The sequence below is a fragment of the Thalassophryne amazonica genome, chromosome 4, assembly GCF_902500255.1.
Source record: "Thalassophryne amazonica chromosome 4, fThaAma1.1, whole genome shotgun sequence".
In the NCBI taxonomy this organism is placed as follows: Eukaryota; Metazoa; Chordata; class Actinopteri; order Batrachoidiformes; family Batrachoididae; genus Thalassophryne; species Thalassophryne amazonica.
Window position 1 is genome coordinate 97,776,941 of NC_047106.1, and position 15,064 is coordinate 97,792,004.

The window sequence follows — 15,064 nt, forward strand, 5'->3', positions numbered from 1 at the left end:
TCCATATAGTTTTTGAAAAAAATAAAAAGGACCGTAACTTTATTGACAGCCCTCGTATAATAGCCATATAATAAATTAATTATTAACCTTGCTTGCTCGGTCTGTATGGGGATATCAGACCCCTGTGTTTTTCACACGGACCGAGCATCAGTGAGGTCCATACTGTCAACACCTCGGTCTGATATTTCCCCGTACAGACTTCACACTCGGTTAATAACCCTTTATTATTACAGTGCATCTGGAAAGTATTCACAGCACTTCACGTTTTCTGCATTTTGTTATGTTGCAGCTTTATTTCACAAATGAGTAAATTCATTTTCCCCTCAAAATTCTACTCACAACACCCCATAATGACAACATGAAAAAAGTTTTTTTTTAATTTTTGCAAATTTATTAAAAATAAAAAACTAAGAAATCACATGTACGTATTTAAGTATTCACACCCTTTGCTCAGTACTTTGTTGATGCACCTTTGGCAGCAATTACATTTAATGCAGTACTTTTTTCATTAATTACTGCTTCAGGTCTTCTTGAATATGATGGCACAAGCTTGGTGCATTCATCTTCGGTAGTTCTGCCTATTCCTCTTTGCAGCACCTCTCAAGCTCCATCAGGTTGGATGGGGAGCTTCTCTGTACAGCCATTTTCAGATCTTTCCAGAGATGTTCAATCGGATTCAGGTCTGGGCTCTGGCTGGGCCACTCAAGGACATTCACAGAGTTGTCCTGAAGCCACTCCTTTGATATCTTGGCTGTGTGCTTTGGGTCACTGTGCTGCTGAAAGATGAACCGTACATTGCTGCATTCATCTTTCCCTCAATCCTGACTCCCAGTCCCCCAGTTCCTGCCGCTGAAAAACATGCCCACAGCATGATGCTGCCACCACCATGCTTCACTGTAGGGATGGTGCCCGGTTTCTGCCAAACATGACGCCTGGCATTCACACCAAAGAGCTCAGTCTTTGTCTCATCAGACCAGAGAATTTTGTTTCTCATGGTCTGAGAGTCCTTCAGGTGCCTTTTGGCAAACTCCAGGTGGGCTGCCATGTGCCTTTTACTAAGGAGTGGCTTCTGTCTGGCCACTCTACCATACAGGCCTGATTGGTGAATTGGGATATTGTGTGCAGAATGTTGAGAAAAATAATTAATTTAATCCATTTTGGATTAAGGCTGTGACATAACAAAATGCGGAAAAAGTGAAGCCCTGTGAATACTTTTGGATCCCTTCACACATAACACGATTGAAGCCGACTAGCGCACGAATGAGGAATTGCATGCCATTCATGAAAAATCGGCCTCTTATACTTGTCGCTACAACCATTCACACACACAAGCGGCCAAAAAACAGCGAATGCCTTGCACGTGCTCATTTGATCCCCCTCTCGGCAGGTGTCGGCCAAATTCCAGGTGTCGCACACGAACATCTAACACCGCTCGCTGCACACTTAGAAAAGGTGGAGCGGTTCGCGCACCTGTTACAATACTAGACAGCAGGCGATCACATTCAACCTGTCTCTGAAAACTGTCAAAGTGCAATATGAATGTGGCGTCAACCTCGCGACACACATGGGTGTAACTGCTGAACCCCCCCCCCCCCACACACACACACACAAATGGCATGTGGAGTGTTTCGTCATTGTTAGAGTGCCTTTATTAGAGAGAGTGGCGACATGATGAGTCTAAAAAAATTGGTCACGTGACTCATGGTGCCATTTTGGGTTCAAAGTAACGTTTGCTGTTAATGTGTCTGCATGTAAATCCAGCTATATATACTCAACAAAAATATAAACGCAACACTTTTGGTTTTGCTCCCATTTTGTATGAGATGAACTCAAAGATCTAAAACTTTTTCCACATACACAATATCACCATTTCCCTCAAATATTGTTCACAAACCAGTCTAAATCTGTGATAGTGAGCACTTCTCCTTTGCTGAGATAATCCATCCCACCTCACAGGTGTGCCATATCAAGATGCTGATTAGACACCATGATTAGTGCACAGGTGTGCCTTAGACTGCCCACAATAAAAGGCCACTCTGAAAGGTGCAGTTTTGTTTTATTGGGGGGGGGGATAGCAGTCAGTATCTGGTGTGACCACCATTTGCCTCATGCAGTGCAACACATCTCCTTCCCATAGAGTTGATCAGGTTGTCAGTTGTGGCCTGTGGAATGTTGGTCCACTCCTCTTCAATGGCTGTGCGAAGTTGCTGGATATTGGCAGGAACTGGTACACGCTGTCGTATACGCCGGTCCAGAGCATCCCAAACATGCTCAATGGGTGACATGTCTGGTGAGTATGTCGGCCATGCAAGAACTGGGACATTTTCAGCTTCCAAGAATTGTGTACAGATCCTTGCAACATCGGGCCGTGCATTATCCTGCTGCAACATGAGGTGATGTTCTTGGATGTATGGCACAACAATGGGCCTCAGGATCTCGTCATGGTATCTCTGTGCATTCCAAATGCCATCAATAAAATGCACCTGTGTTCTTCATCCATAACAGACGCCTGCCCATACCATAACCCCACCGCCACCATGGGCCACTCGATCCACAACATTGACATCAGAAAACCGCTCACCCACACGACACCACACACGCTGTCTGCCATCTGCCCTGAACAGTATGAACTGGGATTCATCCGTGAAGAGAACACCTCTCCAACGTGCCAAACGCCAGCGAATGTGAGCATTTGCCCACTCAAGTCGGTTACGACGACGAACTGGAGTCAGGTCGAGACCCCGATGAGGACGACGAGCATGCAGATGAGCTTCCCTGAGACGGTTTCTGACAGTTTGTGCAGAAATTCTTTGGTTATGCAAACCGATTGTTTCAGCAGCTGTGTGATAAAACTGCACCTTTCAGAGTGGCCTTTTATTGTGGGCAGTCTAAGGCACACCTGTGCACTAATCATGGTCATTAATCAGCATCTTGATATGGCACACCTGTGAGGTGGGATGGATTATCTCCGCAAAGGAGAAGTGCTCACTATCACAGATTTAGACTGGTTTGTGAACAATATTTGAGGGAAATGGTGATATTGTGTATGTGGAAAAAGTTTTAGATCTTTGAGTTCATCTCATACAAAATGGGAGCAAAACCAAAAGTGTTGCGTTTATATTTTTGTTGAGTGTATATATATATATATATTATTATTTTTTTTTTTATTTTTTTTTTTATTTATTTACTGAAAATGACGGGTTGCTGTGCATTTGGAAGCACAAATAGACACAGCAAGGGCTTCAAGATGTACAGATTCCCTTCAGATCTGAACAGAAGAAAAATTTGGGAAAATAAAGTCAGCTGTGTGGGATGGAAGCCGACATCATCATCAAAGCTTTGATAGGTAAATTTATTGTTCAGTCCCCTGTACCATAGCACTCACCTAAACCGTCATCATATAAACCAGATATTTGTACTTACCGGACAAAAAAAAGTTACTGGGAAAGATGATGACTGGAAGTGCAGTTTTAAGCAGAAATGAGGTGATAATCAGTGAATTCCTGGTGACGCACAGAAATGATGCTGCTGAGCTCCGAAATGACACATGCGCAGTGAAGGCAGGGCGGACCAATTTTTAGGGGGGACCGTTTGGTTGGCAACACCAGATTCATAATTGAAGCCTGCTGAAAACTGTTATCCATGTAAAACACCCTTGTTTTGGAAGATGACGTCTGGAAATGCTTCAGTTTCTTGTCATGGAAATTGCTTGTGAATAAGGTCCCTGTGTGGTTGTTTGCTTGGAGTCTGTTTCTGAACCTGAGCTGGAGGAAGCTGCCGCTTTGTTCCACTAACAACCAAACCAAGTGTACTAGCCATTTAGTCACCACCCTGATTATATTTTAAAAGCTGATAATCTTTTCTGCAGTTCTTTTACTAGTGTCACAATGGTCCCAATTTTCTCCACAGGCATGCTTCGTCTCTTCAGCATTCTGCTCACGACAAAGACAAATCCCATTAATGATCCACCGAGGCAAAGAAAACTTATGTTAAATTACCACGTTAGCAACAACAACATGTCATCCATTATGAGCGGCTGAGGTTAGAAAAGTAGGGCTATGACATTGTTTCAGAAAAGTTCTGTCTAGGCTGTCCACATGAAGACACAAAGGCAGTGTTTTCAGATTTATCCACTCTGGGACCCATTTTCAAAAAGTAGTGGTTTTGAGCTCTGTAAATGCTGGTTCCATATGGACAAAACTCCAGTGCAAAACTTTGGTAGATACGTCTCAACCAGTCGCCATGTGGACAAAGCCTGGGTTAGCACATTTAGAGCAGCGGCAGTGGGGGGTCATTCTCCACAAATAAGTAACTAATGGTGTACATTTCTGCAGTTAGACAAAGAAATGCTTTAAATGGATTACTTTAAAAATTTTGACTTAGACAGACTTTGTCATTCAGTGACAAAAAAAGTATACAGAATGAAATTTCATTGCAATGGGCTCAGGACAGGATTAAAATATCTGAAAATATATTATGATATCCAAATAATGAATGTTTACACAAATAATTATACAAATACTGAATGTTTATAAGTGGTAAGAATATTTCAAGTATATTTCATGAGGTGCCGCCTTGTTGAATAGAACATCTATATTATCATAGCCAAGTGGCCTGTGTGTGTGTGTGTGAGTGAGTGTGTCACATAAAAACCAGGGAGAGCTGACATTTGCCGTTTCAAGGATGAATGCTGCGAAAACAGAAAGTGGATAAGTCAAATATTTTTGGAGTATTTAGCAATTTTGGCTAACCATTAAACAATGGATGCTGTGCTGCAATGCACCAGGGGAGTTCGGGGGTTTTGAGGTTTTAAATGTTATTGCGGTTCAGGGTTCTAGCCACGGTGGACGGCGCCGGGCGGCCCCATCTAGTACTGCAAATTTCTCTCGGGTTCAGATTGGCTGTGCCACCCAGCACAGAATTTCTGAAAAATGAACTGAAATATTGCTGAAAATGTACCAATTCGATCGTATTTCAATCTTATGGAGTCATAGTTGTGCAATTTTAAACCAATAATTATAGTAATAAGAAATATGTTTCTCATTTTCTTCAGATCAAATAACAAGCAGCAGAGATCAGAGAGTCAGCGTGTTCTGTGGCTACAGCGATGTGAAGGGCAGCAGCTGAAAACAGCGTTTCTGCTCTGCTCTGAACTGAAGAAAAAAAAAAGACCCACCATGAAAATAATACATTAAATAATCCAGAGGTCCTTCTGTCTCTGTTATGTGATGATACATTCAAAAATTTGCCGTTTATTTTACAATTGAAAGGCTTTGTGTTTCTGAAAATCTCAGAGTTTGAAAAACAGCAGACAGTGTGATCAGTGAGGCGGAGGGGTGAGAGAGAGAGAGAGCGAGAGAGAGAAGGGGCACAGCATCAGTGAAAGAGGAAAGTGGAAAACTGATTCAGAAAATTTTTCATTTAAAAGAGCAGGTTTGACAAATCAGTCCAGGATCAGCTCTTGTTCAAACAAGGCAATTGGATTTTTTTTATTTAGTTTTTTTTTTTTTCTTAAAAAAGGTACATACATTTCAAATCTGAAAAATGACACAAGGGACTGAAAATATCAGTTATTTTTAAAATAAATATTGTTTCCTTTTTGAATACAGTTAATGTACTGTACATTAGTAGCGTAACATGTTATTATTAAATATTACAACCATTCACAGAAGGTGTAAATATAGTCTTACCTGTCCATTTCAGTGAGATCATCTTTAAACTTATCCACCAAAACGACATCTGAAAATAATTTAATTCCTTCTGTCTTGACTGAACAAAAGTCCATTTGTCACACGGGAGTTTGGTGCCAGGCTACAGCGGCGGCTGTAATCAGTTATTGCGGCTGATGGATCGAGTCTTTGCTCTTAACGAGCCGCTTTGCCCTGCAAGTTAAAAGACTCCCACAGTTTCTCATAACGTCTCACACAACAAAATTATGCCATGATCCACAAAGCAATAAAACACTTCTGTGAGGCTTGTAATCTGATGTTGCTGTGCGTTCAGCTTCTTAGACTGCACAATGAGCACGCCCCTGAATAGGTAGTTTTATGTGGCGTTTGTCATGGCCAGACTACTGTCACACCTTTGACAATTCAGAAAACCCCTTAGCAAAAAACAACACAGATAAAAAGTCAAAATAGCCTTTATTTTCAGCTGATGCAGTTAGCGAAGCAAAAACACACAGAGACAACAGTCCGTTCACAAAAGCAATCCATATGGGAACAGGCTGATTGCTTGGTCATGAACTAAAGCAATAGGTCATTACACAGGAAGGCAAACCAGAGGGCAACAGTGTTAATAAGAGCAGCAGCAAATACAGAGTCCAGAGAAACAGGCTGATGGTCAAACACTGTTATACCAAGCAGACAAATCAGAAAGCGGCAAGCCTTAAAAAACACAAGGGGGCAGTGTGGGTCGATAACTGGAGGGCACATGACAGAGCAAACATGAATGTGAGACAATCTGTCACTGGAATGATGGGCTGTGGATGGTTAAATAGTATGTGACTGAATCAGAGGAGCAAGTGAGAATTGCACATGAAATTGGAAGCCCTTGAACAGGATGTAAAGCCACTGAAAATATACACAGAGCAGATGTCAAAGTAAAAGCATGAGGAATAGCTACCATTGTTGGGAATTTCACTAGAGAGAACAAGGAGCAAATATCACAGAAGAGAAACACAAGAGAGCGATAAACCTATACTAGAAATACACAGTGCATCCGGAAAGTATTCACAGCGCTTCACTTCTTCCACATTTAGTTATGTTACAGCCTTATTCTAAATGGAGTAAATCATTTTTTTTCCGCTCAAAATTCTACTCATAACACTCCATAATGACAACATGAAAAAGTTTTTTTTTTTGGTTTAAATTTTTGCAAATTTAATAATAATAAAAACAAGGAAATTACATGTACATAGGTATTCACACCTACAACCCCTGGCAAAAATTATGGAATCACCGGCCTCGGAGGATGTTCATTCAGTTGTTTAATTTTGTAGAAAAAAGAAGATCACAGACATGACACAAAACTAAAGTCATTTCAAATGGCAACTTTCTGGCTTTAAGAAACACTATAAGAAATCAAGAAAAAAAATTGTGGCAGTCAGTAACGGTTACTTTTTTAGACCAAGCAGAGGGAAAAAAATATGGAATCAATCAATTCTGAGGAAAAAATTATGGAATCATGAAAAACAAAAGAACGCTCCAACACATCACTAGTATTTTGTTGCACCAAAGATTTTCAATTGGATTAACATCCGGACTATTTGCAGGCCATGACATTGACCCTATGTGTCTTTTTGCAAGGAATGTTTTCACAGTTTTTGCTCTATGGCAAGATGCATTATCATCTTGAAAAATGATTTCATCATCCCCAAACATCCTTTCAATTGATGGGATAAGAAAAGTGTCCAAAATATCAACATAAACTTGTGCATTTATTGATGATGTAATGACAGCCATCTCCCCAGTGCCTTTATCTGACATGTAGCCCCATATCATCAATGACTGTGGAAATTTACATGTTCTCTTCAGGCAGTCATCTTTATAAATCTCATTGGAACGGCACCAAACAAAAGTTCCAGCATCATCACCTTGTCCAATGCAGATTCGAGATTCATCACTGAATATGACTTTCATCCAGTCATCCACAGTCCACGATTGCTTTTCCTTAGCCCATTGTAACCTTGTTTTTTCTGTTTAGGTGTTAATGATGACTTTCGTTTAGCTTTTCTGTACGTAAATACCATTTCCTTTAGGCGGTTTCTTACAGTTCGGGTCACAGACGTTGACTCCAGTTTCCTCCCATTCGTTCCTCATTTGTTTTGTTGTGCGTTTTCTGTCTTGACGCTTTGATGTCTTCCTTGGTCTACCATTATGTTTGCCTTTAACAACCTTCCCATGTTGTTTGTATTTGGTCCAGAGTTTAGACACAGCTGACTGTGAACAACCAACATCTTTTGCAACACTGCGTGATGGTTTACCCTCTTTTAAGAGTTTGATAATCCTCTCCTTTGTTTCAGTTGACATCTCTCGTGTTGGAGCCATGATTCATGTCAGTCCACTTGGTGCAACAGCTCTTCAAGGTGTGATCATTCCTTTTTAGATGCAGACTAACGAACAGATCTGATCTGATGCAGGTGTTAGTTTGGGGATGAAAATTTACAGGGTGATTCCATAATTTATTCCTCGGAATTGAGTGAGTCCATATTTTTTCCCTCTGCTTGGTCTAAAAAGTAACCGTTACTGACTGCCACAATTTTTTTTCTTGTTTTCTTATAGTGTTTCTTAAAGCCAGAAAGTTGCCATTTGAAATGACTAGTTTTGTGTCATGTCTGTGATCTGCTTTTTTTTTCTACAAAATTAAACAACTGAATGAACATCCTCCGAAGCCAGTGATTCCATAATTTTTGCCAGGGGTTGTATTGCTCAATACTTTGTTGATGTACCTTTGGCAGCAATTACACACTCAATTTACAATTGCCTTCAGGCTGTAATTGCCTTTTACTAAGGAGTGATTTACATCTGGCTCTCGGACACTGGCCGAGAGCCAGACTTCTTGGTCAGGCTGGTACTGGGTGGCCGGGGTTTGGTTCCAGTCTGCATGACATGTCGCATGGTCCCTTGCATGGAGTAGAGCAGAATGCGCTGTTCTGCAGTCTCGGTGACAGCACCGAACTGAGGGAACAGACAAGTTAGTTTCTTGGGATGGAAACAAAGGTGGCTGATATCCCAGGGAACACATGAAAGGAGACATACCAGTTGCTGAGCAAACCTGTGAGTTGTGGGGATATTCCACCCAAGGTAGTTGAAGACTCCAGGTGGCTGGGTGGGAAGACATGATGCACCAAAGCACTGATCCCAGGTCTTGACTGGCCCGTTCCACTTGCCTGTTGGACTGGGGGTTGTACCCGGATGAGAGACTGACCAAGGCCCCCGAGCAGAAGGTCTTCCATACCTTGGAGGTAAATTGTGGTCCTCGGTCTAACATGATGGCCACAGAAATGCCATACAGCCGGACTCCAGTTACCTCAGAAAACAATTAGTACACAATTATTACTTGTTTACCATAATAATGGCACACATCAGAATTAAAGACAGCACATACACATTTGACATTGTTTATGTGCACTACGTTTGAAGAAGTCCGTTATCCGAATTGAGGCAAGTGGGTGAAGGCCACGCAGCAACCCTGAGATGCACCACCGTCGGCTTGGGGGGAGTAATGGGGGCTGCAGCTAAAACTGCACCGCCCCCGCAGAAGGGGAAAGGAGTGACGTGAGCAGGCGCCGGTGTGGGGAGTGTTGATGGGGGATAGGAGGGGGTGGGGGAGGGAATGGAGCATGCTTCAGTCCTGTGAAAAGCAGTTTATTGTCTTTGTTAGTTGAGATAAGAAACAGCGAAATGATCCCCAGGCCGAAGAAATTCCTCTGGAGGAAAACAGTCGGGCAATTTGACCTTCAGGCTTGATAAGCCTGTAATGTTATGGTTCAAGCAGTGAAAAACACTTTTAACAGTTCCACTTGAACAACCAAATCCCAATTATGAATTAAGAATATTCCCAATTATGAATTAAGAATATTCACCGGCCTCTGAAATGTTCAACTTCAACTGCAAGGCACGCATCTGCTCCAAGATGCCATCAAATTTGCGTCTGAGTTCAAGAGTCATCGCAGTCTGAGAATGCACTGCCTTGTCAACCTCATTAATCATGACGGACAAGCAAGGAGCCATGGTTCTTGATGCCACGTCTTGCCAATTTTCCGGTAGATCAGGGCAGCACATAAGCCAAAAAGTAACAGCCCTGCTACCATTTTCGCATTTGAATGCCAAAATCGATTCTATATGGGATGATATGGCGAAACAAGAAACTCGCGTGAAGGATCTGGAAAACAGACTGAACATGCACTCAGATAAGATGACAAATCTGGAGGGAGATGTTGGCAGGCTGAAGTTGGAGGTTGCTACGCTGAAACTGTCCTTCCTAATATTAACTTTGATCAAACCAGTTTTATACCGGCAGGCAGACAATCCTTCTATAATATGTGTCTAATTAACATATTGTATACACACCACTCAGAACAGTCAGAGGTCATGATATCCTTAGATGCTGAGAAGGCATTCGACCATGTCGATTGGCAATATCTTTTTGCTGTCTTGGAAAAGTTTACATTTGGGCCCTCTTTTCTATCGTGGATCAGAATTCTATATAGCTCCCCAACAGCTGCAGTACGGACAAACACTACAGTTTCTGATTACTTCCTATTTTATAGGGGCTGCAGGCAAGGTTGTAGTCTTTCCCCTTATCTCTTCGACCTGGCAGTTGAGTCACTCACAATAGCTCTGAGAACAGAGCGCAGTATTAAAGGAATCACTCGTGGAGGTAAATCCCATAAGGTGTTGCTCTACGCCAACGACCTTTTGCTATATATATCACCCAGCAGAATCTGTACCGAAATTACTACGTATTATGGATGAATTTGGTCGTCTGTCAGGTTATAAATTAAATTATTCAAAGAGCTTGCTTTTCCCAATTAATGATATAGATAATGATATAGATGTGGGTTCACCACCTGCAGAGGGGGCCATGGGGGTTGGGTGCAGAGAGGATTGGGTGGCGGTCGAGGGTGGGTGGCCCGGCGGCCCGGTCCATGCTCACAGCCCCTGGCTGTTGGGACGTGGAATGTCACCTCGCTGGGGGGCAAGGAGCTTGAGCTTGTGAAGGGAGGTTGAGAGATACCGACTAGAGATAGTCGGGCTCACCTCCACGCACAGCTTGGGCTCTGGTACCCAACTCCTGGAGAGGGGCTGGATGCTTCATTTTTCTGGTGTTGCCCACAGGGAGAGGCGGAGAGCTGGGGTCGCATTGCTTATTGCTCCCCAGCTCAGTCGCCATGTGTTGGAGTTCACTCCGGTGAACGAGAGGGTCGCGTCCCTACGCCTTCGGGTCGGGGACAGGTCTCTCACCGTTGTCTCGGCCTACGGGCTGAGCAGCAGTGCAGAGTACCCGACCTTCAATGGAGTCCCTGAGAGGGGTACTAGATAGCGCTCCGACTGGGGACTCCATTGTTCTCCTGGGGGATTTCAACGCCCACGTGGGCGGCGACAGTGAGACCTGGAGGGGGGTGATCAGGAAGCACGGCCTCCCCAATCTAAACCCAAGTGGTGTTCAGTTGTTGGACTTCTGTGTTAGTCACAGTTTGTCCATCACGAACACCATGTTCGAGCACAAGGGTGTCCATAAGTGCACGTGGCACCAGGACACCCTGAGCCGGAGGTCGATGATTGACTTTGTAGTCGTATCAGCTGACCTTCGGCCACGTGTCTCGGACACTCGAGTGAAGAGAGGGGCAGAGCTGTCGACCGATCACCACCTGGTGGTGAGTTGGATCTGCTGGGAGGGGAGGAAGCCAGTCAGACCTGGCAGACCCAAACATATCATGAGGGTCTGCTGGGAATGACTGGCGGAACCCTCTGTCAGCGAGGTCTTCAACTCCCACCTCCGGAAGAGCTTCTCCCAGATCCCGGGGGAGGTTGGAGACATGGAGTCCGAGTGGACCATGTTCTCCACCTCCATTGTCGATGTGGCCGCTCGTAGCTGTGGTCGCAAGTGCCTGTCGTGGCGGCAATCCCGAACCCGGTGGTGGACACCGGAAGTAAGGGATGCTGAAGAAGGAGTCCAACTTATCTTTATTGGTAGCTGGGACCCCAGAGGCAGCTGACAGGTACTGGCAGGCCAAGCGTGCCGCAGCCCGTGCAGTCGCAGAGGCAAAAACTCGGGTCTGGGAGGAGTTCGGGGAGGCCATGGAGGAGGACTGTCGGTCGGCCTCGAAGACATTCTGGCAAACCATCCGACACCTCAGGAGGCGGAAGCAGCTTTCCACCAGCACTGTTTACGGTGCGGGTGGGGAGCTGTTGACTCTGGCTGGGGATGTTGTCGGGCGGTGGAAGGAGTACTTCAAGGATCTCCTCAATCCCATCGTCACGTCTTCCGAAGAGGAAGCAGAGACTGGGGACTCAGAGGCGGACTCATCCATTACCCAGGCCGAAGTCACCGAGGTGGTTAGAAAGCTCCTCGGTGGCAAGGCTCCTGGGGTGGATGAAATCCGTCCTGAGTACCTTAAGTCTCTGGATGTTGTGGGACTGTCTTGGCTGACACGCCTCTGCAACATCATGTTGCGATCAGGGACAGTGCCTCTGGATTGGCAGACCGGCTGGTGGTCCTCTGTTTAGAAGGGGGACCGGAGGGTGTATTCCAACTATAGGGGGATCACACTCCTCAGCCTCCCCGGTAAGGTCTATTCCAGAGTACTGGAGAGGAGAATTCGACTGATGGTCGAACCTCGGATTCAGGAGAGCAATGTGGTTTTCGTCCTGGTCGCGGCAACACTGGACCAGCTCTACACGCTCCATCGGGTGCTCGAGGGTTCATGGGAGTTCGCCCAGCCAGTCCACATGTGTTTTGTGGATCTGAAAAGGCGTTCGACCGTGTCCCTCGGGGCACCCTGTGGGGAGTGCTTGCGGGAGTACGGGGTCCGGGGTCCTTTGCTAAGTGCTATCCGGTCCCTGTACGACCGCAGCAGGAGCTTGGTTCGCATTGCCGGTAGTAAGTCAAACCTGTTTCCAGTGCACGTTGGCCTCCACCAGGGCTGCCCTTTGTCACTGGTTCTGTTCATTATTTTTGTGGAGAGAATTTCTAGGCGCAGCCAGGGTGTAGAGGGGGTCTGGTTTGGGAACCACAGAATCTCGTCTCTGCTGTTTGCGGACGATGTGGTTCTGTTGGCTTCGTCAAATCAGGACCTTCATTGTGCACTGGGGCGGTTTGCAGCCGAGTGTGAAGCATCCGGGGTGAAAATCAGCACCTCCAAATCCGAGGCCATGGTTCTCGACCGGAAAAAGGTGCTTTGCCCTCTTCAGGTCGGTGGAGTGTCCTTGCCTCAAGTGGAGGAGTTTAAGTATCTCGGGGTCTTGTTCACGAGTGAGGGACGGCTGGAGCGTGAGATCAATAGACGGATCGGTGCAGCATCTGCAGTGATGCTGTCGCTGTATCGGACCATCGTGGTGAAGAGAGAGCTGAGTAGGGGGGCAAAGCTCTCGATTTATCGATCGATCTACGTTCCGATCCTCACCTATGGTCATGAGATTTGGCTCATATCCAAAAGAACGAGATCGCGAGTACAAGCGGCCGAGATGAGTTTCCTCCACAGGGTGGCTGGGTGCTCCCTTAGAGATAGGGTGAGGAGCTCGGTCACTCGAGAGGAGCTCGGAGTCGAGCCGCTGTTCCTATCTCTATCTCTTTTAGATGATCCCAGTATTTATACCAAAGATAACATTTCAACAGCTAGATAGGTTGCATCATAATTGCATCATTTATTTGGAATAATTCAAAGCCCAGAATGAAGAAAATACGAGGTCTGTCCATAAAGTATCGTACCTTTTAATTTTTTTTTTTTAAACTATATGGATTTGATTCATATGTTTTCAAGTCAGACAAGCTTGAACCCTTGTGCGCATGCGTGAGTTTTTCCACGCCTGTCGGTGACGTCATTCGCCTGTGAGCACGCCTTGTGGAAGGAGTGGTCCCGCCCCCTCGTCGGATTTTCATTGTCTGGAAATGGCGGAATGATTTGGGTTTTTTTCCACCAGAATTTTTTCAGAAGCTGTTAGAGACTGGCACCTGGAAACTATTCAAAAAATTTATCTGGCTTTCGGTGAAAATTTTCCGGGCTTCACAGAGAATAAGGTCTGTTAGTACAGCTTTAAGGACGCTCAGCGCGCCGCGCTCCGAGCTGCGACGACACGGCACAAGCCACCGGACCATTTCTGAGCTGATGGCTCTGTGGATACGAGACGAGCGAATCAGTCGTGACGCGCGAAGCCTCCGCGCGGCTTTCCATGACAAAATCTCTTGTTAAAAGTGAAATCTGCTGGAAAATGGCTGATGTCCAGCTCTTGTGATAACCAGAGAAAGAGCACACGACGGTCTCGTATCCACAGAGCCATCAGCTCAGAAATGTTCCGGTGGCTTGTGCCGTGTCATCGGAGCGCGGCGCGCTGAGCGACATCCTTGAAGGGGTCCTTAAAGGTGTACTAACAGACCTTATTCTCTGTGAAGCCTGGAAAATTTTCACAGAAAGCCAGATAAATTTTTCGAATAGTTTTCCAGGTGCCAGTCTCTAACAGCTTCTGAAAAAATTCTGATGGAAAAAAACCCAAATCATTCCGCCATTTCCAGACAATGAAAATCCGACGAGGGGGCGGACCACTCCTTCCACAAGGCGTGCTCACAGGCGAATGACGTCACCGACAGCGTGGAAAACTCACGCATGTGCACAAGGGTTCAAGCTTGTCTGACTTGAAACATATAATCAAATCCATATAGTTTAAAAAAAAAAAAAAAAAGGTACGATACTTATGGACAGACCTCGTATATTTAGAGGTGGCCTCAAGAGTCACGGGGTCTTGGACTGCCAAGCTTTATTTACTATTACTGGTCTGCAAACAATGTAAACTTTTTACATTGGGTATTTACCATACAAAAATAATACAAAGTAACCCACTACCTATGCTCACTTCCCCACTGCCATATATAAGAACAAAAAATAAGAATCGAGTGGTTAAAGAGTCACTAACAATTTGGCTCCAGTTCAGAAGACATTTTGGATTAAAACAGGCCAGTTTGTTTTTTACAGTAACAGATAATCCCTTCTTCCCCCGTCTGTGTTGGATAATGCATTTCAACATTGGCATGGAGAGGGATTATTGTTTGGCATGCTTTGCTGAACAAATGTCATCTATTGTGTATTTCAGTCAACAAAGGATCGGTGTTGGTTAGCGATGGGTCACAGCCAGGCCACTCCCTGCCGGATGTAGAAAATGACATAGAGGAGGATGCTCTGCGACGTGTCCACAGAGAGAAAGACTTCATCTCTCTTCTTTCCTGCACTCCTGGTCAGTCTGCATGTGAAGCCTGTCTCACATTGCCATTTTCTGACACCGACTGTGTATGTTTTTAGCTTACAAAACAATCATACTCAATCTGCATGACAATGTGTGCACATGGG

The 15,064-nt window shown here is 44.9% G+C and overlaps 1 protein-coding gene across 1 annotated transcript in view; it reads left to right on the forward strand.

The window, feature by feature from the left end:
* Window positions 1-15,064, forward strand: part of LOC117508527 (caspase-1-like) — a 46,089-nt gene that overhangs the window by 24,224 nt on the left and 6,801 nt on the right. The window contains 1 exon segment of the mRNA XM_034168307.1: window positions 14,811-14,951. Within this exon segment, the coding sequence (XP_034024198.1) occupies window positions 14,811-14,951 (141 nt within the window).